The sequence below is a fragment of the Chiloscyllium plagiosum genome, chromosome 17, assembly GCF_004010195.1.
Source record: "Chiloscyllium plagiosum isolate BGI_BamShark_2017 chromosome 17, ASM401019v2, whole genome shotgun sequence".
Classification (NCBI taxonomy): Eukaryota; Metazoa; Chordata; class Chondrichthyes; order Orectolobiformes; family Hemiscylliidae; genus Chiloscyllium; species Chiloscyllium plagiosum.
The window spans coordinates 2,690,538-2,715,569 of record NC_057726.1 but is presented as its reverse complement, the minus strand read 5'-3'; the positions used below and the strand labels follow the sequence as shown (position 1 = coordinate 2,715,569).

Sequence of the window (25,032 nt, the reverse complement as noted above, 5' to 3'; positions counted from 1 at the left end):
TCTCACCATGATACACTCTCACCCACACACACACACACACCATCATTGATGAGCTGCTGCACGTCTATCTCCTTGCTAATATCAGCACGGTAAAAACAATGACTGCAGATGCTGGAAACCAGATTCCGGATTAGAGTGGTGCTGGAAAAGCACAGCAGTTCAGGAAGCATCCGAGGAGCAGGAAAATCAGGGAGAGAGAGGTTTCCAGCATCTGCAGTCATTGTTTTTATCTAGTTGATTTTAACCCTACTGCGAATCCTCTTGCAAGGATGCCTGCCTTGAAGATGTTTTCCTCCTCTCTCTCCCTGATTTTCCTGCTCCTCGGATGCTGCCTGAACTTCTGTGCTTTTCCAGCACCACTCTAATCCCTAATATCAGCACGGCTCGATGCACACTGCAGTCTGAGGTGAGACACTCTATGTTGTCCACTCCAGGCCCATAGCAATGATATATACACCTGCACATGGTCATTTTCACTTGACTTGCCCATTGTCTACTCCAAAACTCATTACAATCTGTACCATTCCCAAGATGAAAGGGCAACTGAGACTTCTTCCACAAATGCAATTATGAACTGTGATATAGTTAGTCCTGTTTGAGATGAATTCTGCTGTGACATGTTATTGTCAGATTTCCCTGTATCTCTGCAATAAAACATGTCTAGCAGAAGCCCAACCCAATTAGTTATTAAATTGTTGATCCCCTGAAATGTTTCTGCAGACCATTGGAATCTGCAGATTCCAGTTTGAAAACTATGGAAAAGTTACTGCACAGAAAGAAGTCATACAGCTCATCGTGCCTGCCCTGTACCATTGCCACCCAGAACTAGAAGCTCCAGGTGTTAATCCCAGTGTGCACAGAGTTACTCATTCTTAGCTAGATTTCTATACCAGCTGTCAGAGTTAAATTAGCTGTCTTTGCATTTGTTTTGGACTGGTGATAATTATTTGCTGATTCCTGGGCAGATAGCATATGCAGGCCTGATGCCCACAGTTTGAAATTCTGCTTGACTAATGCCCCTCCAGGAGGATCTCTGAGCCTCCTGTCTGCAGTCTCTGGGCAGATTTTGCTGTTCCTGCATCCGATCATCTGAGCTCAGAGGATTTAACTGTTGACCCTAAGAGGACATCTGTCTGGGAATGTGATTATGCAAAATCAAATCTTCAGAAGAAAATTAGCAACAGATAAAAGCAATAGTTAGTTCTCACCTCAGTCCAGACTCACCCAAACCCCATCTTAATTCTTCATGAGTAATCACTCAGCAGTTAACCCAAAATTAATTCAAACCCCTCCTTCTCAGAACTAATTAAGAATTCCTCCTTGCTGTTGGTTCCCCTTTTTTCCCCTAATATTAATTAATTTTATTTCCTATTATTCTTTCATTATTATGGCTTTCCCCCCCTTTTCCTGGTATTAATGCCCTCTTCTCCCTGCACTAGTTTCCTTTTTCCCAAATATTAATATATTTTACCAGTATTAACTTCCCTATCTGCAGTGTTAATTCCTTTCCCTGTTAATAAATCCTCCTTTCCCAGTATCAGTTTCCCCAGAACTGATTTCAATTTGCCCATTTCCCCCAGTATTAATTCATGACTTTAATTACCAGCATTAATTTCTTCTCCCCTTCCCCAGTATTACTACTTTCACAGCTGATGAGCAGAATGGATGTGAGTATTCAAAAATTCAGGCCAATGTTTCACATAAAAGCGAAGAATGCTGCCATTTTGTCAGATTTGCATATACTGTGTATGTGTGTGTGTCTGCAAACGCTTCACTGGAACCAGAGAGAGAGAGAGGGCAAGGTCTTTCAATCAATGATGTTCCCTTCTGTATACGGTAACCTCTATCAGGCTAGCTGAATTTATCTCAACCACTTCCCCTACCCGTAGTTATATAACTGCACTCGAGCACTCTGACCCATCACGTTTTAATGGTGTGAAATATTGGCAAATGTGGAGGGAGAAAAAAAGCACAAATAAAACAATTTGTAAGTCAGTTTGAAATAGTTTTAATAATTTTTTAGGGTTCTCAAAGAACGAGCAGGTATATTTGCACTTCATCTGCATTCTAGCCAAAATATTATTTAAGGTGTTAACTCAAATGAGCAAGCAAAACAATCATGTAGGAAACAGAAGAACTGGTTTTAAAAAGTCAGTCATTTGTACATAGTGTTTACAAAGACTTTTGTGTTAATTAGAATTCTGTTATTTTGGTATCGGACCCTGTACATACGATAACATTGTGCAGTCCATGTGCAAAAGCATACTTGCAAACTTTGTACTTATTTTGTAAAGAAATAAAACAGGTGTTTATTAAACATTGCATGTGTATTTCTTTCTATCACTCGCGCTGAAAGACTGGTTTTATAAAATCTCATTCTACCCTCCACATTTACAGGTGTCATGCAGAGAAGTACACCCAATTAGATAGGTTTGCTAAAAGTACAATGGGCCAAATGGCCACCACCTGTGTCATATGATTTATTTCCTGTAGGACAAAGGAAACAAACAGCATTGTCAATGTTTCTTTAATGTTCAATCCCCCATCCGAACATCAATCAATCTCATCATCATTGACCAACTCCCCTCCCTGACCATAATCCTTCCTGTGGGAGAAGAACAGTATTAGTCTAAACTTCACCCCTTGTGATATGTCTTGTGCTATTGTCAAATTTAAATAGCTTTTTCTTCAAGTGGATCTTACATAATGAACCTTTAAAGCAAGGAACAAGAAGTATAAAATAGGGAGGTCTTTCTGCAACTGTGCAAGCTATTGATGATAAGACTAGGCAAAAGTGAGGACTGCAGATGCTGGAAACCAGAGTCTAGACCAGAGTGGTGCTGGAAAAGCACAGCAGGTCAGGCAGCATCCGAGGAGCAGGAAAATCAATGTTTCAGGCAAAAGCCCTTCATCTTGAAGAAGGGCTCTTGTCCGAAATGTCGATTTTCCTGCTCCTTGGATGCTGCCTGACCTGTTGTGCTTTTCCAGCACCACTCTAATCTAAACTATTGATAAGAAGACACCTAGTATACTTTGTATTGTGTTGGTCTCCTTACCGAAGAAGGGATATAATTGGAGCTAATGAAAGTTCGTTAGGTTAATTCCTCATATGAAAAATGAGTTGTCTTATGAAGAAAGGTTAAACAGGTTGATTTGCTTTGATATGGTTTATTATTGTCACATGTAGACATTCCTGAAGAAGGGCTCATGCCCGAAATGTCGATTCTCCTGCTCCTTGGATGCTGCCTGACCTGCTGTGTTTTTCCAGCAACACATTTTCAGCTCTGATCTCCAGCATCTGCAGTCCTCACTTTCTCCTATTGTCACATGTACCAAGGTACAGTGAAAGTTTTTGTTTTGTGTGCAGTACAGGCAGATCATATCATACAAGTGATTGGACAGAGCAAGGAGTACAAAGTTACAGCTGCAAAGAAGATGTACAAAAAGCAAGATCAACTTTAGATTTGAAATCTGAGAGGTCCATTCAGCAATCTAATAACAGTGGGGAAGAAGCTGTTCTTGAACGTGTGATTATGCTTTTGTATCTTCTGCCTGATGGAAGAGTTTGTAACTGGGATGGGAGGATTATGTTGGCTGCCTTTCAAGGCATTGAGAAGTATAGATGGAGTCCATGGATGGTAGGTTGGCTTCTGTGATGGTCTGGGCTGTGGTCACAACATTCGGTAGTTTCTTTCTGCAGAGCAGTTGCTGTACCAAACCATAATGCACCCAGATAGAATGTTTTCTATAGTGCATCTATAAAAATTGTTATGGATATGTCAAATTTCCTTAGCCTCCTGAGGAAGTAGAGGTGTTGTATCAACATGGATGGTCAAGGACAGATTGTTGGTGATCATCACTCTTAGGACCGTGATGCTCCCAACCATCTCCACCTCAGCTCCATTGATGTGGACAGGGTCGTGCCCTCCTCCTTGCTTCCTGAAGTCAATAATCAGCTCTTTAGTTTTGCTGACATTGAGGGAGAAATTGTTATCTTTATCCCATGCCACCCAAGCATTCTATCTCTTTCCTGTATTCTGTCACATCATTGTTTGATATCCAGCCTACAGTGGTGGTGTTGTCAGTGAACTTGTAGATGGAGTTCAGATGAAATTTGCCAAACAGTCATGGGTGTACAGGGAGTACAGGAAGGGGCTGAGTACACAAGGGTTCAGGGTGCCAGGGTTGAGCATTGTCTTGGAGGAGGTGTTATTGTCTATCTTCACTGATTGGACCTTTACATATCGGCGTGTAGGTGAGGTCATCTTATGGAAACATAAAATTCTGACAGGACTTGATGGTGTAGCTGCCAAGAAGATGTTGCCTGTCTTGAGGGAATCTATTATTTTGATTTTCTATAATACATATCCATAACAATGTCATTTTTGGAGTTTAGATTTCAGAATAGTGCCAAATGGATTCCTCTTGGGAAAGGGTTTCTTTAAAAAGTGTCCGAGATCTTTCTGAAGCAGTTATCTAATTCAATCCGTGTCAGAGAGCAGGTGACTGCAAATCCCTGTGTGTTAATGGTGTTTACAGCAGGTGGGGTAGCATAAAGCCATTAGCATTGGTTTCAATTCAGAACGATCCAGGATGAGCAAGCTTTTAGTTCAGTTTGGAGGCAAGTTTCTTCCGTTCAGTTTAGAAGGCCCCAATATTGAATTTCAAAACCTTTTTTTAGTTCTTTCCTAGGAGGAGTTAGCAGAAGGCTTACTTTGTGAGATGTCCAAACCTAGAGACATTGGTTCGAAAATCTGCAGGTTATTAGAATTACAATGGTTTGGGCTCACAGATTTGTGGAAGGGTTTGTGTTGGTAGATTTGGAAAGGGTGCATTGAATTGTCTTCACAGTCCACAGCAGTCAGGAGTCAGTGAGGTGGAATCTAAAGATGGCCCTGTGTCTCTGTAACAGATAGTGGTGGGAAATATGTTGAAACTTTGTTTTGCTGCATGATCTTTAGACCATGCTGTTTTCAACATTGATAAAGCTTGCTATGTTTTTATATTTCTTCTTTTGTATAATAAGCTTCTGTTCTGTTGAAGAAAGTCTGCAGCCTCACATGAATATGTCTGTGACCAATAACACGTTAACTAACTAAACAAAATGAAAAGCATTTGATCCATCCAGCCCAGTTTCATTCTGGGATCTGATTTGTCATAAATGCTGTAAATTGCTATTATGTCAAGTGTGTGCTCTTGTCTGGGACTTTGAATTCATTGAATTTAAGAGGGATCTTTTAAGGAAAAGGATGTCTAGTTTCTGGGCATGAAATAGGACTGTTGAGCTGAAGGTCACTATACAGATTGAATTTTCAAAATGGTTTTGAATGTTACTAGAGTTTTTTTTAGAAGTAAAAGACATAATGATGGATTGTTTGAACTTTTCAAGTCTAAACTGAGTTAAATTAAAGATAGAAATAAAAGCAAGCTCTTGTAACAATGAAATGGTTAAAGTTATTTACTATTAGAAGGATGGAAACCTGAAATTTAGATGTGAATAAAAAATTAGCCAAAAGATACAATCAGAAATGATTTGGAGAGAATGAGAAATGAAAAGAATTGGAAAAATAATGAAAAGGGAGGAAAAGGAAAGAAAAAATAATTGGAAATAAGTAACTGACTTGGAAAGAGAGTAGAGAGAAAAGGAGAGATTAATGAGATGTCATTTTTAAAAGTTTGAACTGCAAGGAGGTAAGTTAAACAACATGACTTGCTGAGAGAAAAGCTCAGACTAAAGAGCTAAAGAAGAGGTATTGCCTTGGTGAATGATTCTAATTCAGTAAAAATCTCTGGCTAATACCAAAATTTGCGAAAGAAGGAATCAAAAGATATGTCACTTTATTTGAAAATGTAGCTGGGCAGATGAAATAACCAAAAGATGTTTGGACCTTAATGTTACAAAGTGTTTTAGAAGGTCGAGCTATGAATGTGCATGCCAGTTTGTCAGAAAACCAATCTGCAGACTATGAACTGTTTAAAACAAAATCAATAGAGTCATAGTGATGTAGAGCACAGAAACAGACCCTTCAGTCCAACTCGTCCATGCCAACCAGATAGCCTAACCTAATCATCCCATTTGCCAGCACCCGGCCCATATCCCTCTAAACCGTTCCTATACATAAACCCATCCAGATACCTTTTAAATGCTGTAATTGTACCAGCCTTCACCACATCCTCTGGCAGCTCATTCCAATCACACACCACCTTCTGTGTGGAAAAGTTGCCTGTTAGGTCCCTGTTAAATTTTTCTCCTCTCACCCTAAACCTATGGCTTCTAGTTCTGGACTCCCCCAGACCAGGGAAAAGATTTTGTCTATTTATCCTATCCATGCCCCTCATGATTTTATAAACCTCTATAAGGTCACCCCTCAGTCTCACACGCTCCAGGAAAAACAGCCCCAGCCTGTTCAGCCTCTCCCTATAGCTCAAATCCTCCAGCCCTGGCAACATCCTTGTAAATCTTTTCTGAACCTTTTCAAGTTTCACAACATCTTTCCGATAGGAAGGAGACCAGAATTACACGCATAATTCCAACAGTGACCTAACCAATGTCCTGTTCAGCCGCAACATGACCGCCCAACTCCTGTACTCAATACTCTGACAATAAAGGAAAGCATACCAAATGCCTTCTTCACTATCCTATCTACCTGCGACTCCACTTTCAAGGAGCTATGAACCTGCACTCCAAGATCTCTTTGTTCAGCAACACTCCCTAGGACCTTACCATTAAGTGTATAAGTCCTGCTAAGAGTTGCTTTCCCAAAGTGCAGCACCTCACATTTATCTAAATTAAACTTCATCTGCCACTCCTCATTCCAATGGCCCATCTGACCAAGATCCCGTTGTAGTCTGAGGTAACCTTTCTCGTTGTGCTCGATGATTATGAAGTAGTCCCTGAACCTTTCAATTAAAATCTAGGATAATAAGAAACAAACCTAATCAGATATTTCTAGGGTTTGCAAGAGAAAATTAAATGCTGTGGGATCAGTGGTCTTGATTACTGAATTTACAGACAAAAAACTGAGAATGTAAAAGAAATGATGATTATGGAAAAATAGTATTCTTGAAAACTGGAAAATGCAGTGAGTATAAATTACTGGGGTTTGACCTATACCACAGACAGGCCCTCCTCCCAGTCACATGAGCTTTTCATTTTTGTTCACCTTTTCCAATGTCTTTCCATTTCCTTTGTGTTGTAGTGCACCCTCTTTCAGATACAGGCCAAGATTTCACTAGCCTTTTAGAGTAAAGAATTGCACCCAGACACAGAGAAATTATTCAATGAGAAAAGGCAAATTTTAATGTGGCAGATCAGAGGTGTCCCCTAATTAAAATCACAATGAATTAGATTTACATTGGCTTCAGTGCCTTTGTTTATTGGTCATAGAAAGCTAGCTTGCAGGTGCAGGAAGCAGTTCAGCAAGCAAACAGACTCATCTTCTGTATCAAAACAGGATTTAAATACAGAAGTAAAGAAGTTACATTTCAGTTATATAGATCACACCTGGAGTATTGTGTGCAGTTCTGCTCCCTTTACTTAAGGAAGGGTGTACTTTCCAGAGAACGAGTTAAAAAGTGGTCACCATACTAGTACCAGACCATTGGGTTGCTTTGTCATTAGAGAAAGACATGACTGGTGGTGGTTTAACCTGAGTGTTTGAGAAAATAGGATCTTCAGTCGCTGCAGGAATTGAAGCCCTGCTGTTCATATTACTCTGCATCGCTAAACCAGCTGTCTGACCAACTGTTATGAAGATCTGGGTGTACTGTACCTTTAAGAGAGTTAAAAGCAACAGATCTACCTCACAGCACCAAGTGTTCTGAAAAAAGATATAATGTAACCTTTTGGTCGAGCAGTTTAATGTAGCTGGTTGCCTGGAGACAAAACAGATTTGAATTAAGCCAATCAGTTTAAATTATATTAAAAAAAAACAAATTCCAATCAAGTTTGAATTTAGTATATTGACAATCTTAAAAGCCAATGACACACAATCTGATGCTTTGGATGTATAAGACCAGGGAAAATTGAACAGTTGGGAGGAGAACTGCCACGCCAGCAGCATGTAAACTCTGCCTAAAAAATAGCTCTCTTAAAGGTACCTTTATTGATCAGTAAGAGGGAGAGAGAGAGATAAGGTTCTTAGCTAAGCAAATAGAAAGAAAGAGAGAGGAAAAAGGAAGAGAGAGAAGTTTTCAGCTGAGCAAAAGGAGAGAGAATTTGAACTTGAGACGTTGCGACTTAGTCAGCAGAGTCAAGTTAACAGGATGGAGATTAAAAGATATATACAAATATGTCAATGCCCTGCCACATTTTGAAGGGAAAGATGTTGAAGCCTTCTTTATTTCATTTGAAAAATTGGCTAGGCATATGGAGTGGTCTGAGGGTTTATGGGTAATGCTAGTTCAGACTAAACTGGTAGGCAGAGCTAGTGAAGTATTTGCCATGCTGTCAGATGAGGGATCAAGAGATTATGAAGAGGTCAAACAGGCTATTTTAAGTGCTTATGAGTTGGTACTAGAAGCATATAGACAGCGGTTCAGAACACAAAGAAGGAACCAGGTCAGACTTATGTTGAGTTTGAAAGAATTGAATATAGTCATTTCGATCGATGGGTGTATTGTAGAAGGGAAGGTAAAAGATAAATGAGAGGAAGGAGTTGTAAATAGTTGTTAGTTAATTATTCTCTGTTATACTTTAAGAAATAAAGTTGTTAATTTTTACTTTAAACAGTTCTTGGCCTCTCTAATGTTCACAGATTACAGCACGGGATAAATCTTTTCTGTGTTGCTGGTTTAAATTAAACAGGCGAGTTTACCCCATGTCGCTAACTGACCCCCATCAGGGGAGTATGGTGGAGGTTTATCACATTCATACCGGTCCTTTGAACAGAAATTGAAGAAACTGGGTTTGGATTCTCTGGAGTTGCAGAGAATGAGACAATCTCATAGAAATGTATATTTATTCATTTTTAGTGATGGCTATGGGGGAGGGATATACTTAGGTTTTACTGGCTGGGCTAGGTTTATTGCCCATCCATAATTGCCCTTGAGAAGGTGGGAGTGAGCTGCCTTCTTGAACTGCTGCAGTCTATGTGCTGTAGGTAGACCTACAATTTCCTCAGGGAGGGGATTCCTGGATTCTGACTCAGCGACACTGAAGGAATGGTGATATATTTCCATGTCAGGGTGATGAGTGGCTTGGAGGGGAACTTGCAGGAGCTGGTGTTCTCATGTATCTGTTGCCTTTGTCATTTGAGATGCAAATGGTTGTGGGTTTGGAAGATGCTGTCTGAGGATCTTTGATGAATTTCTGAAGTGCATCTTGTAGATAGTACACACTGGTGTTACTGAGTATTGGTGGTGGAGGGAGTGGATGTTTGTGGATGTGATGCCAATCAAATGAGCTGCTTTGTCCTGGATGGTGTTGAGCTTCTTGAGTGTTGTTGGAGCTTCCCCCATCCAAGGCAAGTGGGGAGTATTCCATCTCACTCCTGACTTGTGCCTTGTAGACGGCGGTCTGGTTTTGGGGAATCGGGAAGGGAGTTACTCACTGCAGGATTCCTAGCCTCTGACCTGCTCTTAAAGTCACTGTGTTTATGTGGGGAGTCCAGTTCAGTTTCAGGTCAATGGTAACCCAGGATGCTGATAGTGCCTGGTTAGATGGTTAGATTCCTTCTTGGTGGAGATGGTCATTGTTTGGCTCTTCTGTGGCATGAATATTACTTGGTGCTTACAGCCCAAGCCTAGATATTGTCCATGAATTGCTGTATTTGAACATGGACTGTTTCAGAATCTGAGAAGTTGTGAATGGTGCTGAATATTGTGCAATCATCAGTGAACATCCCCACTTCTGACCTTATGATGGAGGGAAGGTCATTGATGAAGCAGCTGAAGATGGTTGGGCCTAAGACAATACCCTGAGGAACTCCTGCAGAGATGTCCTAGAGCTGAGATGACTGACCTCCAACAACTACAACCATCTTCCCACGTGTCCGATATGACTCCAATCAGCGGAGAGTTGACCCCCTCTGGTATTGCTCGGGCTGCTGGATTTCACACTTGGTTGAATGTGGCTGAGAATTTCTGAAAGGGTGGACAGTGTAGATGCAGAAAAGATGTTTCCTCCGGCTGTGGGATCAAATCAAAAGGTTTCAGAATTTCAGAAGAAAAGACAAGCCATTAATGACTGAGAAGAGAAATGTCTTCAATCAGAGGGTGGTCAGTCTTTGGAATCTTCCACCCCAGAGACCTTTGGAAGTTAGGTCTTTCAGTGAGTTGAAGACAGTCATTGATAGATTTACCAATGACATCAACAGTTATGGGATTAGTGCAGGAATTTGGTGATCAAGTACAGCTGTAATCTAGAATGGCAGAGCAAGTTCAAGAGGCTGATAGGTCTAATCCTGCTCCTATGTCCCTAAATGCTGTGTTTTATATATAGAGAGTATTTGATTTGTTTATAGCCGTGCCAATTGAGAGCATTTTCAATCAGTTACTGATTGATTGCGATGGAAAGCTTGTAAAATCATGGATGTCATTTTGTTGAACCAGAGAACTTGCATTCATATAGCAACTTTAATGTCGCAAAACGCCTCAAAGCACTTCATGGAAATGACTAAAAATCTGACATCAAGTCACACAGCAAGTTTTTAAAACAAATGACTAGAATCCTGGTCAAAGAAGTGGGTTTTGACGAGCAAATTAAAGGAGGACATGGACACGAAGAAGTTCAGGAGATTATATTTTGGGAAGTCTCTTTTTGTGGTTTATGGTGGGTGAGGTCAGGGGAAGAATCAATATTATTTGATTTTAAGAGCCCTTTAAAGGTTTAATTTAAAAAAGGGTAAGTTGGCGGCACGGTGGCACAGTGGTTAGCACTGCTGCCTCACAGTGTCAGGGACCTGGGTTCAATTCCCACCTCAGGCAACTGTCTGTGTGGAGTTTGCACATTCTTCCTGTGTCTGTGTGGGTTTCCTCCGGGTGCTCCGGTTTCCTCTCACAGCCAAAAATGTGCAGGTTAGGTGAATTGGCCATGCTAAATTGCCTGTAGTGTTAGGGGAATGGGTCTGGGTGGGTTCCTCTTTGGAGGGTCGGTGTGGACTTGTTGGGCCGAAGGGCCTGTTTCCACACTGTAAGTAATCTAGTCATTGCAAGAAAGTTTAAGCCCGTGGTGTACTCTCCAGTTCTCTGTGGGAACCAGGAACAGTGTGTGTGTGTGTCCAGCTGCAGACCCTGCAATCCCAGAATTTGGGGCTGGAGCGGCAGCTGGGGACAGTGTGAAGCATCCATAAAGCTGGGAGAATGATGGACAGCACAGATAGCGAGATAGTCACACTGAAGGCTAAGACTCAGTGTGCAGGACTAGGCAGGCAGTGCCTGTGACCATTCTGCTGAGAAACTGATATTCTGCTCTGGATATTGTTGCGGGATGTGGGGTGTGGGGAATGACCTCTCGGAGAATAGGAGCAGCCACACGTACTGTACCACAGTCGGCTCTGCTGCACAGGAGAGGAAGAGAAGGAAGAAAGTGCAATAGTTATTGGAGATTCAATTGTAAAGGCAATAGACAGGTGTTTCTCTGGCCACAAACAACACTCCAGAATGCTATGTTACCTCCTTGGTGCTAGGGTCAAGAATGTCTCAGAGCGACTAAAAGATGTTCTGGAGGGGGAGGCTGAACAGCCCATGGTCATGGTATCCTGTGTTAGCAATGACATAAATTTAAAAAAGGGATGAGTCCTAAAAGCAGAACATGAAGAGTTAAGAAGGAAGTTGAAAAGTAGGACTTTGAATATAGTGATCTCAGGATTACTGCCAGTCCCTTGTACTCGTTAGAGCAGGAATAACAGGACATACCAGGTGAACATGGGGCTAAAGAGGTGGTGTGAAGGGAAGGGTTTCAGACTCCTTGGAGGAGGTAGGACCAGAATAAACTGAACAGGTTACACCAGGGCCAGGACCAGGGCCAGGGCTGATGTCCGAGGGGCAGTATTTACTAACGTGGTATAGAGGGTTTAAACGAGAATGGCAGGGGTTTGGGAACCAAATCAGAGTGACAAGGGAAAGAGAAACAAGGCAGTAAAAGAAAGAGCATTAAAAAGCAAAACCAGTAGGTAAGGTCATCAAGGGTCAGAGACAAATAGGGTCACAGCTTAAAGAAAAGTTAGAATGATTAAAAACGACAGAAAGTAAGCCGAAAAGTTTTGTATCTGAATGCACAAAGCATTTGGAATAAGGTAGATAAACAGACACAGCAAATTGAAGTAAATTGATATGACCTGGGAGCCAGTATTGAGACATGTTTACAAGTAGATCGAAACTGGGAACTTTACACTTAAGGATAGTTGACCTTTCGGAAAGACAGGAGGGATGGAAAAGGAGGTGGGGCAGCGCTGTTAATAAGAAATGGGATGAGGACAGTCATGAGGGTCGATCGAGGCTTGGATGATGTTGAGTCAACTTCAATGGAAATAAAAATCAGTGAGGGAAAGGAGTCCACAGATCCTCAGGCAGTAACCCGTGGGGGGAAGGCTATCGAGCATCAACTAAGAGGAGCATGTAAAAACAATAGAGCAATAATTATGGGTGACTTTAACCTTCATGTTGATTGGGTTAATCAAATTGGAAAGGGTACCTAGTATAGCAAATTAATAAAGTGTATTAAGGATTGTTTCCTAGAACAATATGTCATGTGGCCAAACAGGGATCAGGTTATCTTGGATCAGGTAATGGGTAATGAGGCAGGTTTAGTAAGTGACCTCTGAGTAAAAGATCCCAGAGGAAGTAATGATCATAATATGAAAGAATTTAATATTTAATTTGAGAGTGAGGAATTTGGGTCAGAAATGAGTGTGTTTAACTTAAATAAAGGGGGTTACAATTTTTTTTTAGAAGATTTGTAGCTCAGGTTGATGATAAGTAAGTAAGTTAGCTCACTGAGCTGGAAGGTTTGTTTTAGATGTTTCATCACCATGACTAGGTAACATCATCAGTGAGAGTCTCCAGTGAAGCGCTGGTGGTTATGTCCCGCCTCTCTGTTTATAGGTCTTAGTTTCTTAAGGGGTTACAATGAAATGGAGATAGAGTTAGCTAACATGAATTGGACAGATAGATTAACAGGAAGCACAGTAAGGAAACATTGGCAGATGGTTAAGGAGGTAATACATGATTCTAACAAAAATACATCCCAGTTAGGAGGAAAGATTCCAAGAGAGGGATAAACCGACCATTGCTAACCAAGGAAGTTAAGGAGGGCATTCAATTGAAAGAAAAAGTATATAAGGAGTTGAAAGTCAGTGATCACCCTGAAGACTGGAATAAATTCAGAATCTAGTAAAGGACAACAAGAAAGATAATAAATACTGAGAAAATAAATTATGACAGCAAACTAGCAAGAAATATATAATGTAATGATAAGACATTCTTTAAATATATAAAAAGGAGAGAGAGGTCAAAGTGAACATAATCCCCTTAGAAAATGAATCTGGAGGGGAATTGTTCTGGGAAACAAAGAAATGGCAGAGGAGTTAAACAGTCTTTACAGCTTGTTGCTCCTTGAGAAGGTGAGAGTGAGCTGCCTTCTTGAACCACTGCAGTCCATGTGCTGTAGGTAGACCCACAGTGCCCTTAGGGAGGGAATTCCAGGATTCTGACCTAGTGACAGTGAAGGAACGGCGATATATTTCCAAGTTAGGATGGAAATATTCCACTGTATCTGCTGTGCTTGTCTTTCAGGTGGTACAGGTTCATAGAATCATACAGTATGGAAGAGGCCCTTCAGCCCACCAACTCTGTACCACCAAAAATACACTACTCTCTACATCAGTCCCACCTTCCTGCACTAGGACCATGCCCTTCAATGTTATGTCATTTCAGGTACTCATCTGAGTTCTTTTTAAAGCTTGTGAGGTTTCCAGCCCCCCCCCCCCCCCCCCCTCCCTTCCAGGCAGTGCATTCCTGACCCTCAGCACCTCTAGGTGTAATATATTTTCCTCAAATCCCCTCTGAACCTCCTGCCTTTCAGTTTAAAATGATATCCCATAGTTATTGATCCTTGAACTGAGAATAACAGTACGCCCTGTCTACACCGCCTCCCCCCTGGGACCTCATACACTCCTACCAGGATCCCCCCCTCCCCCAAGCCTTCTCTGGTCCAAAGAAAACCAATAGGTTTGGAAGGTGCTGTCTGAGGACCTTTGGTGATTATCTGAGGTGTACCTTGTAAATAGTACACACTGCTGCTACTGGGGATCAGTGGAGGAGCGAGTGGATATTGAACATTTTGCTCTAAGATTCCCAACCTCTGACCTACTGCTGTAGCCAACTGGGTTTATGTGGTGAGTCCAATTGAGTTTGTGGTCAATGGTAACCCCAAGGATGTTGATAACGAGGGATTCAGTGAGGGTGACACCATTGCATGTCAAGTGCCCATGGTTAGATAATCTCTTGTTGGTGATGGTCATTGCCTGGCATTTGTGTAGTGTGAATGTTACTTGCCAACTGTTGGCCCAAGCCTGGATATTGTCCAGATCTTGTTGCATTTGAACATGTTCTGCTTCAGTATCTGAGGAGTTGTGAAGGTGCTGAACATTGTACAATCCTCAGTGAACATCCCCACTTCTGACCCTATGATGAGGGAAGGTCATTGCTGAAGCAGCTGAAGATGGTTGGGTCTAGGACATTACCCTGAGGAACTCCTGCAGAGATGTCCTGGAGCTGAGATGACTGACCTCCAACACCACAACCATCTCCCTATGTGCCAGGTATGACTGTAACCAGCGGGGTGTTTGCCCCCTGATACCTATTGATTCCGGTTTTGCCAGGGCTCAGTGTTGCCACACTCAGTTGAATGCAGCCTTGACGTCAACGGCTGTCCCTCTCCCCTCCCCTCTGGAATCCAGCACCTTTGTCCATGTTTGAACCAAGGCTGGAATGAGGTCAGGATATTCTCACTGAGAAGATGGGATTCACTATCCCTCTTGGCCATGTGGATACAGAATTGGCTTGTCCATAAAAGGCAGATGGTAGTGGTGGAAGGGTGTATTTTAGGCTGGGGGTCCATGACTAGTGGTGTTCCATAGGGATCCATACTGGGGCCTCTGCTGTTTGTGATATATATAAATAACTTGGATGATTAGATGGTAGGTTCGTAAATTTGCAGCCAATAACAAAGATTGATGGAGTTGTGGATAGAGGATACTGCAGGATATGGATCAATTGTGGATATGAGCAGAGGAATGGCAGATGGAGTTTAATCTGGGTACGTGTGAGGTGCTGCACTTTGGGAGATCAAACGTTAAGGAAAAGTATACATTTCATGGCAGGACTTTAAATAACATTGATGTACAGAGGGATCTTAGGATTCAAGTCCATAGCTCCCTGGAAGAGGTCACACAAGTAGATAGGGTGGTAAAGGAGGCATATGGCATGCTTGCCTTTATTGGTCGGGGGGGAAAGTGAGGACTGCAGATGCTGGAGATCAGAGCTGAAAAATGTGTTGCTGGAAAAGCGCAGCAGGTCAGGCAGCATCCAAGGAGCAGGGGAATCGATGTTTCGGGCATAAGTCCTTTATTGGGCAGGGAATTGAGTACAAGAGTCAGGATATCATGTTGCAGTTTTCTAAGACTTTGGTTAGGCCACGCTTAAGAGTAATGCGTTCACTTCTGATTGCTAGATTACAGGAAGGATGTGTTGGTTTTGAGAGGGTGCAGAAGGGGTTTACCAGGATGCTGCTTGGATTAGAGGGTATGATCTATAAGGAGAGACTAGAAAAACTCACGCATGTTTTCTCTGGAGTAGCAGAGGCTAAGAGGAGACGTGATAGAGGTCTATAAAATGATGAGATGCTTAGACAGGGTTGATTGTCAGAATCTTTTTTCCCCAGAGTTGGAATGTCTAATACTAGGGGGCATACATTTAAGGTGAGAGGGGGAAGTTCAATGGGGATGGGAGGGATAAGTTTTTTACACAGATAGTGATAAGAGTGTGGAACGCACTGCAGGGGGTGATGGTGGAGGCGGATACAATCAGAGCATTTAAGGGACTGTTAGATAAGCACATGAATATACAAGGAATGAAGGAATATGGACCAAGGGCAGGCAGAAGGGATTAGTTTAATTCAGTGTCACGTTTGGCACAATATCACGGGCTGAAGGGCCATTCCTCTGCTGTACTGTTCAATGTTCTTACTGACACTGTAATGGATAGATACATCTGCACAAACAGATAAGGAGGAGGTTGAACATGTTTCTCCCTCTGTTGGTTCCTCCCAAGCTGCCGCAGACCCAGTCTGGCAGCTTCAATACTCAGTCAGCTGGTGAGTACATCTATGCCCTTAACACCATCATCTACCCTCGGCTGTTAATGGAAGAAGGCGGTACATGGAAGGAGGCTTCCTTGCCCAAGTTTGACCTGATACTACGAAACCACTGCGCTGCCACCTCTACTGGGAAGCTGAGCCTCTGGACGGACTGAGTCCCTGGAGCGTCGGAGGCTGAGGGGTGACCTTATAGAAGTTTATAAAATCATGAGGGGCATGGATAGGATAAATAGCCAAGGTCTTTTCCCTGGGTTGGAGTCCAGAACGAGAGGGCATAGGTTTAGGATATGAGTGGAAAGATTATAAAAGGGACCTAAGGGACAACATTTTCACGCAGAGGGTGGTATGGGAAAGGAATGAGCTGCCAGCGGAAGTGGTGAAGGCTGGTACAATGACAGCATTCGAAAGGTATCTGGATGGGTATATGAATAGGAAGGGTTTAGAGGGATATGGGCTGGGTGCTGGCAAATGGGAATAGATTAATTTGGGATATCTGGTCAGCAAGGATGAGTTGGACAGAAGGGTCCGTTTCCGTACTGTACATCTCTCTGGCTCTATGATTCTGGAGCTGGCAAAACGACCTATCTTTCACAACTTCAAAGCTCACTTACCTGACGTGCACACGTATAGATACCAAGAACACAAGTAGTGTCCTGCAAGAATTGCTGATGAATAAGTTACACTGTAGCATTATGAACAAATCAATCTCATTATTGATTTATTGTTGCTTCTGATAGTGTAACGTTTCAAAAGTTTCATAGTCTGATACCTTGTGATATTTAGAGAAGGGATTATTGAGTAATAAACAGTGTACAGAGGGAGGAGAGAACAGGAAACTGAGACTGAATCGACTGGGAAATGTGAAGGATTGTATTCTGTCTGGTCAGGAACAGAGGTACAGAAGGTGCAGGGAGAGCTGTCTGGAACAGCAGAGGATGGCTAGGAAATCACTGGATGCACTATTTTTAATATTCCAGTCCAAATGAAGAGATGAGAGACAGAAGGGGAGGTGAAAATATAAACACTGGGCCACAATGCGACTTACAAGAGTCATCAGCAACATTCTACTGGAAAACAGAAAACGAGAATGAGAAACTAACATAAATATTCCAAACAAAAACCATCCAGTTAGGGAACAGTGATTTGGAGGGTTAACAGGAAGATTACAGATGAGTAAAAACAGCAAAAGGAGCTTACACTTAAGGAGCTAAAGTTAGAGATTTGTCAGATGACAGCTAGTTAGACCAGAAGCCCATTAGAAACAGGAACAGGAGTAGGCCATTCGGCCCCTCGGGCCTGCACCACCAATCGATGGGATCCTGGCTGTGCGTTCACTGTAACCCTTGAAGTTAGATCCAACTTCTTTGAACAATTATGATTATTAGAAGGAATGTGAAAACCTAGTTGAACCCATAGAAGAGAAATTAGATAAAACCTTCCAGATGGTCAATTTATGGCCAATGTACTGAAACAATCCCTCACATGGATTTTAACTAAGTGGCTGTTAGCAGTTTGCAGTCCCAGGAAATGCTGCAAACCAATCTATTGGGTAACCAAAGGATCAGGTCTGCAGAATAAGAGTTCCACAACTCTCACACCAGACAGGATCCATCTGAGAATCCTCAAGGGATCAGATAACCCAGTCAGACACTAACTTCAAAAGTGCCCTGTCATTTCAGCTGACCATCACCACTGGAGCAATGGATGTTCCATTGGACAGGTAGATAAACTGTACAAGGGTCACAGCAGAAATAGACCACAGACTTTAGGAAATCACTTTTCAACTGCTCATGAATTTTTTTTGGAAGGGTAGCTATTGTAAGAACAAAACGTGGCAGCAAATTTGTACACACCAAGATACCACAAACTTCAAAGTGATGAGAAGGTCTGTTTTGTGCTCTCAGTTCAGGAATACATTTCAATAAGACACCAGAGAACCACACATATTGCCAGGGGTGTGGGCTCAGACCTGCTGACCGTCTGACAGTGCGGCACTCCCTCGGCGCTGACCCTCCGACAGTGCGGCACTCACTCGGCGCTGACCCTCCGACAGTGCGGCACTCCCTCAGCACTGACCCTCCGTCAGTGCAGTGCTCCCACAGCACTGACCCTCCGACAGTGCAATGCTCCCTCAGCGCTGACCCTCTGACAGTGCCCACTCCCTCAGCACTGACCCACTGACAGTGCGGCACTCCCTCAGCGCTGATCCTTCATCAGTGCAATGCTCCCTCAGCACTGACCCTCTGACAGTGCGGCACTCCCTCGGCGCTGACCCTCCGACAGTGCGGCACTCCCTCAGCACTGACCCTCCGTCAGTGCAGTGCTCCCTCAGGACTGACCCTCTGACAGTGCGGCACTCCCTCGGCGCTGACCCTCCGACAGTGCGGCGCTCCCTCAGCGCTGACCCTCTGACAGTGCCCACTCCCTCAGCACTGACCCTCTGACACATGTCCCATGATGTAGTGAGGCAGGGAAGGGTGTGGACTCACTGAGTCAGAATGAACTTTGTTGATTGCTCTCTGAAAGTCTGAAACATTTATTAATCCAAAAGTTATTGACAAGTTGCAGGTAAACATCTTAGTTTATTTATAATTAAAAAAAATCAACTGTGTCTGCTTCCAATGTGAGTACGCTGCATTTCAATGTGAGCTTCCTGCTCCTGGACTGGAACTGGGGGCAAAGAGATTTTTCACGGGACGCGGGCGCTGATAGGAAAAGACAGCTTCCTTTAAATGGGGGGGGGGGGGGGGCGTGCGAATGATGTGCTGAAGTGAAGTGCAGTGCATGATGTTCTGCACTGTCCCAGTCAACTCACTCACTGTCACTGCTGTCAGCTGCTTCATGAACTCCCCCACAGGAAGTCATCGTTGAAGTGTCACCCAATATCAGAGAAATTCCTAATTTATAGGAGTGAGTGTCCCAGCACTGACTGTGTCTGGGGGAGGGGGGGGGGGGAAATGGGGAAGAGGGTCTTGGCTCCCTGTTTGGGGGGCACTCTCCAAATCCTGAGCTGAAGGACAGGACAAGTCAAAAGAACCCAATGGAGATGAAGTTGTGTTGGTGCTGGTTTTGGATTATCACAGCACCAATGCCTCCCTCTCTCTCTCCCTCTCTCTCCCAGTCTTCCCCCACATGAAGGATAGTATTTCTACTAATGTGCCCAAAATTACCAATGGCCCAATTGGCAGCTGCTTCTCTCTCCCCCAGTCAACCGTCGTCAGCCTCGAAACCATTTGGAAGAGTCTCTTTGGAGGAGTTAGGATTGTGTACCCAATTCCGATGGAAATGCAGCTAATCCAATCATTGGAGAAATATCCTGGTCAAAGGACATGTCTCTATCACAGATGCTCTTCCTGGGGTCCAACAACTAAATTCAGATCAGGAGACGAGGGGGTCAGGGAAAGGGAGTGGGGGGAGAAAGAGAGAGAAAGAAAAACAAAGAATAAAAGCTTCGAAAGGGAGGGGTGATGGGATTACCCTCCTGTTAATCAAGGGGCTCTTGTTTTATTCGGATTGGTGTCGGGGTGAGCTGTAGCTGTTTTTCTTGTCGGTATAAGACATATTCACTGAATTGTGAGGAATCCACACCACCACCACAGGATGCAACCACCCGAAATCCCTTGTGTAACAATCGCTCCAGAACCTGCAGCAGAACAAACAATCAGGAATCAGACAGCAAATAAAAAACACAAGTCCACTGGCCCACTCGGGTTCACTGAAAGAGCTCGTGAAAGCAATGAGAGAGAGCACCAATTTGCTCGAGCTTTCACAAGTTAACAAGGCAATGATAAAGCAAAACCACTCACCCTCACTCCTGGACGGACAGGTTAGAAAATAAGAGTTTATATTAAACTGGTCTCTAACATATGGGCACTGCTGTATTTCCCCCTTGAACTCCATTTTGATTCAGCCCTACCCACGTCCCCATCTCCCCCTCACCCCCCCCCCCCCCGATGGTTTGCAGTGCCCTTAGACTCTGCATGTAAATATCTGATTGGCCCCAGGGTGATTTCCTGGTGGTGGTTAGGAGCTTAAAAACAAAAACTAAAGAGTCACGGTGATCTGGTGGCAGGAAAGCCATTGGGTTGTCTGTGACAACACATCTGGAGAGATCTATAAACCTCATGTGGGTCAGACTTCTCCAACACAGGGAGTGGACACCTGACAGGTCAGGTGGGGTCCTGGGTCAGGGTACAGAGATTTACAGAAAGACCACCAGGAATGTCGAGGTCTCTGTCGCTGGTATATAATGGGTCACTTCTGTCTTGAATTTGGACAGAGTGGACTCAAAGAGAACAAAACCAAAAATCATCGCCACAAGAGAGTGAGTAAAAATCCAATGGGGAGTTTGGGAAAAATGCCTTTCCCAGAATCTGCTGGGAAGGAGGGTCTCATGGAGAGTAAGTGGTCATATGGATATATTAATGGGGAAGCTAGATAGGCCAATAAGGGAGAAGACAAGAGAAGGTGTTTATGGTAGATTAGCATGAGGAAAGATGGAAGGAGCCTTGACCCTAGCAGGAACTGGTTGGGTTGAATGGCCTCTTCCTGTGCTGTATACCCCATATAATCCAATGTCAAAGGAAAGAAGTTAGACTAAGTCTTTATAAAACACCAGCTAAGCTTCAGAGTAATGTTCTTAATTCTAGACATTACATTTTAAGAAAGATGTAAGCTCATAAGAAATAGGAACAGGAGCAGGCCATTCGACCCGTCGAGTCTGCTCCACTATTCAACAGGATCATGGCTGTTCCGGCATTCCTCATATCACTTTCCTGCCCTTGATTCCCCGACTGATCAAGAATCTACATCAGCCTTAAACATGCACAAGGACCCTGCCCCCACAGCTCTCTGTGACAAGGCGTTCCAAAGGCTCATAACTCAGAGAAAAAAATTCCTCCTCATCTCAATGTGAAATCAGTGCCCCTTTATTCTGAGATTCTGCCCTCTGGCCCCACGCTCTCCAATGAAGGGAAACATTCTCTCAGCGTTGACCCTGTCAAGCCCCTTAAGAATACAGTATGTTTCAATGAGGTCATAGAACATCAAACATTACAGCACAGGCAGGACAGAAGTGAGGACCGCAGGTGCTGGAAACCAAGGTTTAGATCAGAGTGGAGCTGGAAAAGCACAGCAGGTCAGGCAGCATCCGAGGAGCAGGAAAATCGACGTTTCGGGCAAAAGCCCTTCATCAGTACACACCCTTCGGCCCTTGATGTTGTACAGAACTGTGGAACCAATCTGTAACTTACACTATTCCATTTACATCTATATGTTTATCCAATGACCACTTAAATGCCCTTAAAGTTGGTGAGTCTACTACTGTTGCAGGCAGTGCCTTCCACACCCGTACTACTCTGAGTAAAGAAACTACCCCTGACATCTGACTTATATCTATCACCCCTCAATTTAAAGCTATGCCCCCTCGTGCTAGCCATCACCATTCTAGGTTAAAGGCTCTCCCTGTCCACCCTATCTAACCCTCTGATTATCTGACATGTCTCTATTAAGTCACCTCTCAACCTTCTCCAACGCAAACAGCCCCAAGTCCCTCAGCCTTTCCTCATAAGACCTTCCCTCCACACCAGGCAATGTCCTAGTAAATCTCCTCTGAACCCTTTCCAAAGCTCCCACATCCTTCCAATAATGCGGTGACCAGAACTGCATGCGGCCACACCAGAGTTTTGTACAGCTGAAGCATGATCTCGTGGTTCCAAAACTCAATCCCCCTACCAATAAACACCATCACACCATATGCCTTCTTAACAACCCTATCAACCTGGGTGGCAACTTTCAGGGATCTGTGTACATGGACACAGTGATCTCTCTGCTCATCTACACTACCAAGAATCTTACCATTAGCCCATTACTCTGCATTCCTGTTACTCCTTCCAAAGTGATTCACCTCACACTTTTCCAGGTTTAACTCCATTTGCCACTTCTTGGCCCAGCTCTGCAGCTTATCTATGTCTTTCTGTAACCTACAACACTCTTCATCACTATCCACAACTCCACCGACCTTAGTATCATCTGCAAATTTACTAATCCATCCTTCTACGCCCTTATCCAGATCACTTATAAAATGACAAACAATAGTGGACCAAAAACAGTTCTTGTGGCACAGCACTGGTCACTGAACTCCAGGATGAATATTTCCCATCATCACCACCCTCTGTCTTCTTTCAGCTTGCCAATTTCTGATCCAAACAGCTAAATCACCTTCAACCCTGAAACTCTGTATTTTGTGCAATAGCCTATCGTGGGGAACCTTATCGAACACCTTACTGAAATCCACATACACCACATCAACCACTTTACCCTCATCCACCTGTTTGGTCACCATCTCAAAGAACTCAATAAGGTTTGTGAGGCACGACCTAACCTTCACAAAACCGTGTTTACCTATCGCTAATCAACTTATTCCTCTCTAAATGATTATAGATCCTATCTCTTATAACCCTTTCCAACACTTTATCCACAACCGAAGTAAGGCTCACTGGTCTTCTGGCACCATTCCGGTCGACAGTGATGACATAAAGATCAAAGCCAAAGGCTCTGCAATCTCCTCCCTGGCTTCCCAGAGAATCCGAGGATAAATCCCATCCAGCCCTGGGGACTTGTCATTCTTCTAAACTCCAGTGAGTCGAGTCGAGTCTGAACCTGTTTAGCCTTTATTTGGAAGACAATCTGTCCAGACCGGGGATCATCCCAGTGAACCCTTGTGAGATGCTCTTCGGAGGGTCACTGTGGGCCTAGAGTCATAGAGATGTACAACATGGAAACAGACCCTTCGGTCCAACCTGTCCATGCTGACCAGATATCCCAACCCAATCTAGTCCCACCTGCCAGCACCCGACCCATTTCCCTCCAAACCCTTCCTATTCATATACCCATCCATATGCCTCAAACAGCAAAGGCGGTAACTGTGCAGGTTCTCTCTCTCTCTCTCTTGCACTGACCTCACCATCTGCTTCCTTTGTCTGCTCTTCTCCCTTTTAAAACTGCTGTTGTTTTGACTTCTTTTTTCCCCAAAGTTCCAAAACAATGCAACAGCATATAAAACAGTAATTGCTGCTCCTGGAATTCGAGGAAATCACCTCCAACACCTAAAGTACCTCAAAAAAGGAGCAGCTGTTACAGCCAGAACATTTTCCTGTCCTCCATCTTGGATTACCCAGAACCCTCTGTGAAAAAGGGGCAATTTGCAGAACAACAGGAGAGGGACAAAGTTACTTTCTCAGCAGAGCTCTCAGGAGCTGAAATGGCATTCTGTATTCAACAACATTGAGTAACCTGTAGGGAAACCAATGTATAGGATACAAATAGAACAGATACTATATGTTGGTACAGGCCACTCTACAGTCAGATCAGACTACAGCCTGGAACTGAACTAAATGGTAAAAGGACCTGGAATGTGCTAAATGTGAAGCAGAAAATTATTATAATCAATTAAAGTCAAAAGCATGAGAGAAAATCTGACACCTTGTTACAATGCTGTTTGAGGAGTAAATGGAGATCAAGCCAGATTTAATGAGACCACATAACTGTGTCCAAAGAGTCGTATTAAGAGTGAGAGAGAGGAGGTAACATCCTCCAGCTCCTCTCACTGCTAGCCTGAATCTGCGACTAAACACCAAACTCCGAGACGCAGGGCAGTAACAGACAGCACAGCTCAAAAAACACTAAACTAACGCTGCGTGTAATGCTCAGAAGAACTGATGTGTTCTCCAATTGATTCACCATCTCATAGAATTTCACAGGCAGAGAGATGAACAGCAGCACGGTGTTAGGTGCTATATGGAGTTAACCAGTGGCAAGGTACAACTGGCTCCTTTCTAAGTTGACATGGCCTTCCTGGAGATTTGGCAGAGGTCCCTAACATAATGACCAGATGTGATTTGAACATTGTGGAGAGACAGTTCAAGGAGAGCGGTTACAGAAGTCAGGACACAAGTTATACGCAACTCGGATCAGGTTTCAGGTTAGAGTGGTCTGCAGGAACAAGCTGCTGGTAACAGCACAGCTCCCTGACTGTCGCCTGGTGATTTCCAAAATCAGCTAGTGGCTGGACTGGGAATGTCTGGGAGAATGGGAGGCAGCCGTTACTCTCATGACTGGTGGCTTAGTGGTTAGCACTGCTGTCTCACAACACCAGGGTCCCAGGTTTGATGCCAGCCTCGGGCGACTGTCTGTGTGGACTTTGCATATTCTCCCCGTGACTGCGTGGGTTTCCTCCGGGTTAGATGGATTGCCATTGGGACTTACAGGGAGGGGGGAGAATGCTCTTTGGAGGGTCAGTGCAGACTCAATGGGCTGAATGGCTTCATCCTGCACTGTCATGTTTCTGTGACAGTGCAGGACATGGTCCTTGTGACCAGAGTCTCACCCCAGCTTCTGTCTTGTTAGTTTGTACAACACAGCACGGGGTTAGATACAGAGTTAAGCTCCCTCTACACTGTCACCCACGAAACACTCCCAAGACAGGGACAACACAGGGTTAGGTACAGAATAAAGCTCCCTCTATAATTTTCAACAAAAGTAAAGCTTCCTCTACATTGTTACCAATGAAAGACGCTGGGTGCAGCACAGGGTTAGAAATAGTAAAGTTCCCTCATCGTTACTTAATATTTAATCTCGCACCCTCTCTGCCTCGGGTCTCAGCGTACTTTATTACAGTGTGGTGACCTGTTGGTATTTTGCACACCATCAAGCAT

At 43.6% G+C, this 25,032-nt stretch overlaps 1 protein-coding gene across 1 annotated transcript in view; it reads right to left on the bottom strand.

The window, feature by feature from the left end:
* Positions 1-18,814: 18,814 nt before the first annotated feature.
* Positions 18,815-25,032, bottom strand: part of LOC122558709 (BTB/POZ domain-containing protein KCTD15-like) — a 64,796-nt gene continuing 58,578 nt past the window's right edge. The window contains exon 6 of the mRNA XM_043707502.1: positions 18,815-19,978. Within this exon, the coding sequence (XP_043563437.1) occupies positions 19,803-19,978 (176 nt within the window). The 3' untranslated portion in view covers positions 18,815-19,802. The remainder of the gene's footprint in view (positions 19,979-25,032) is intronic.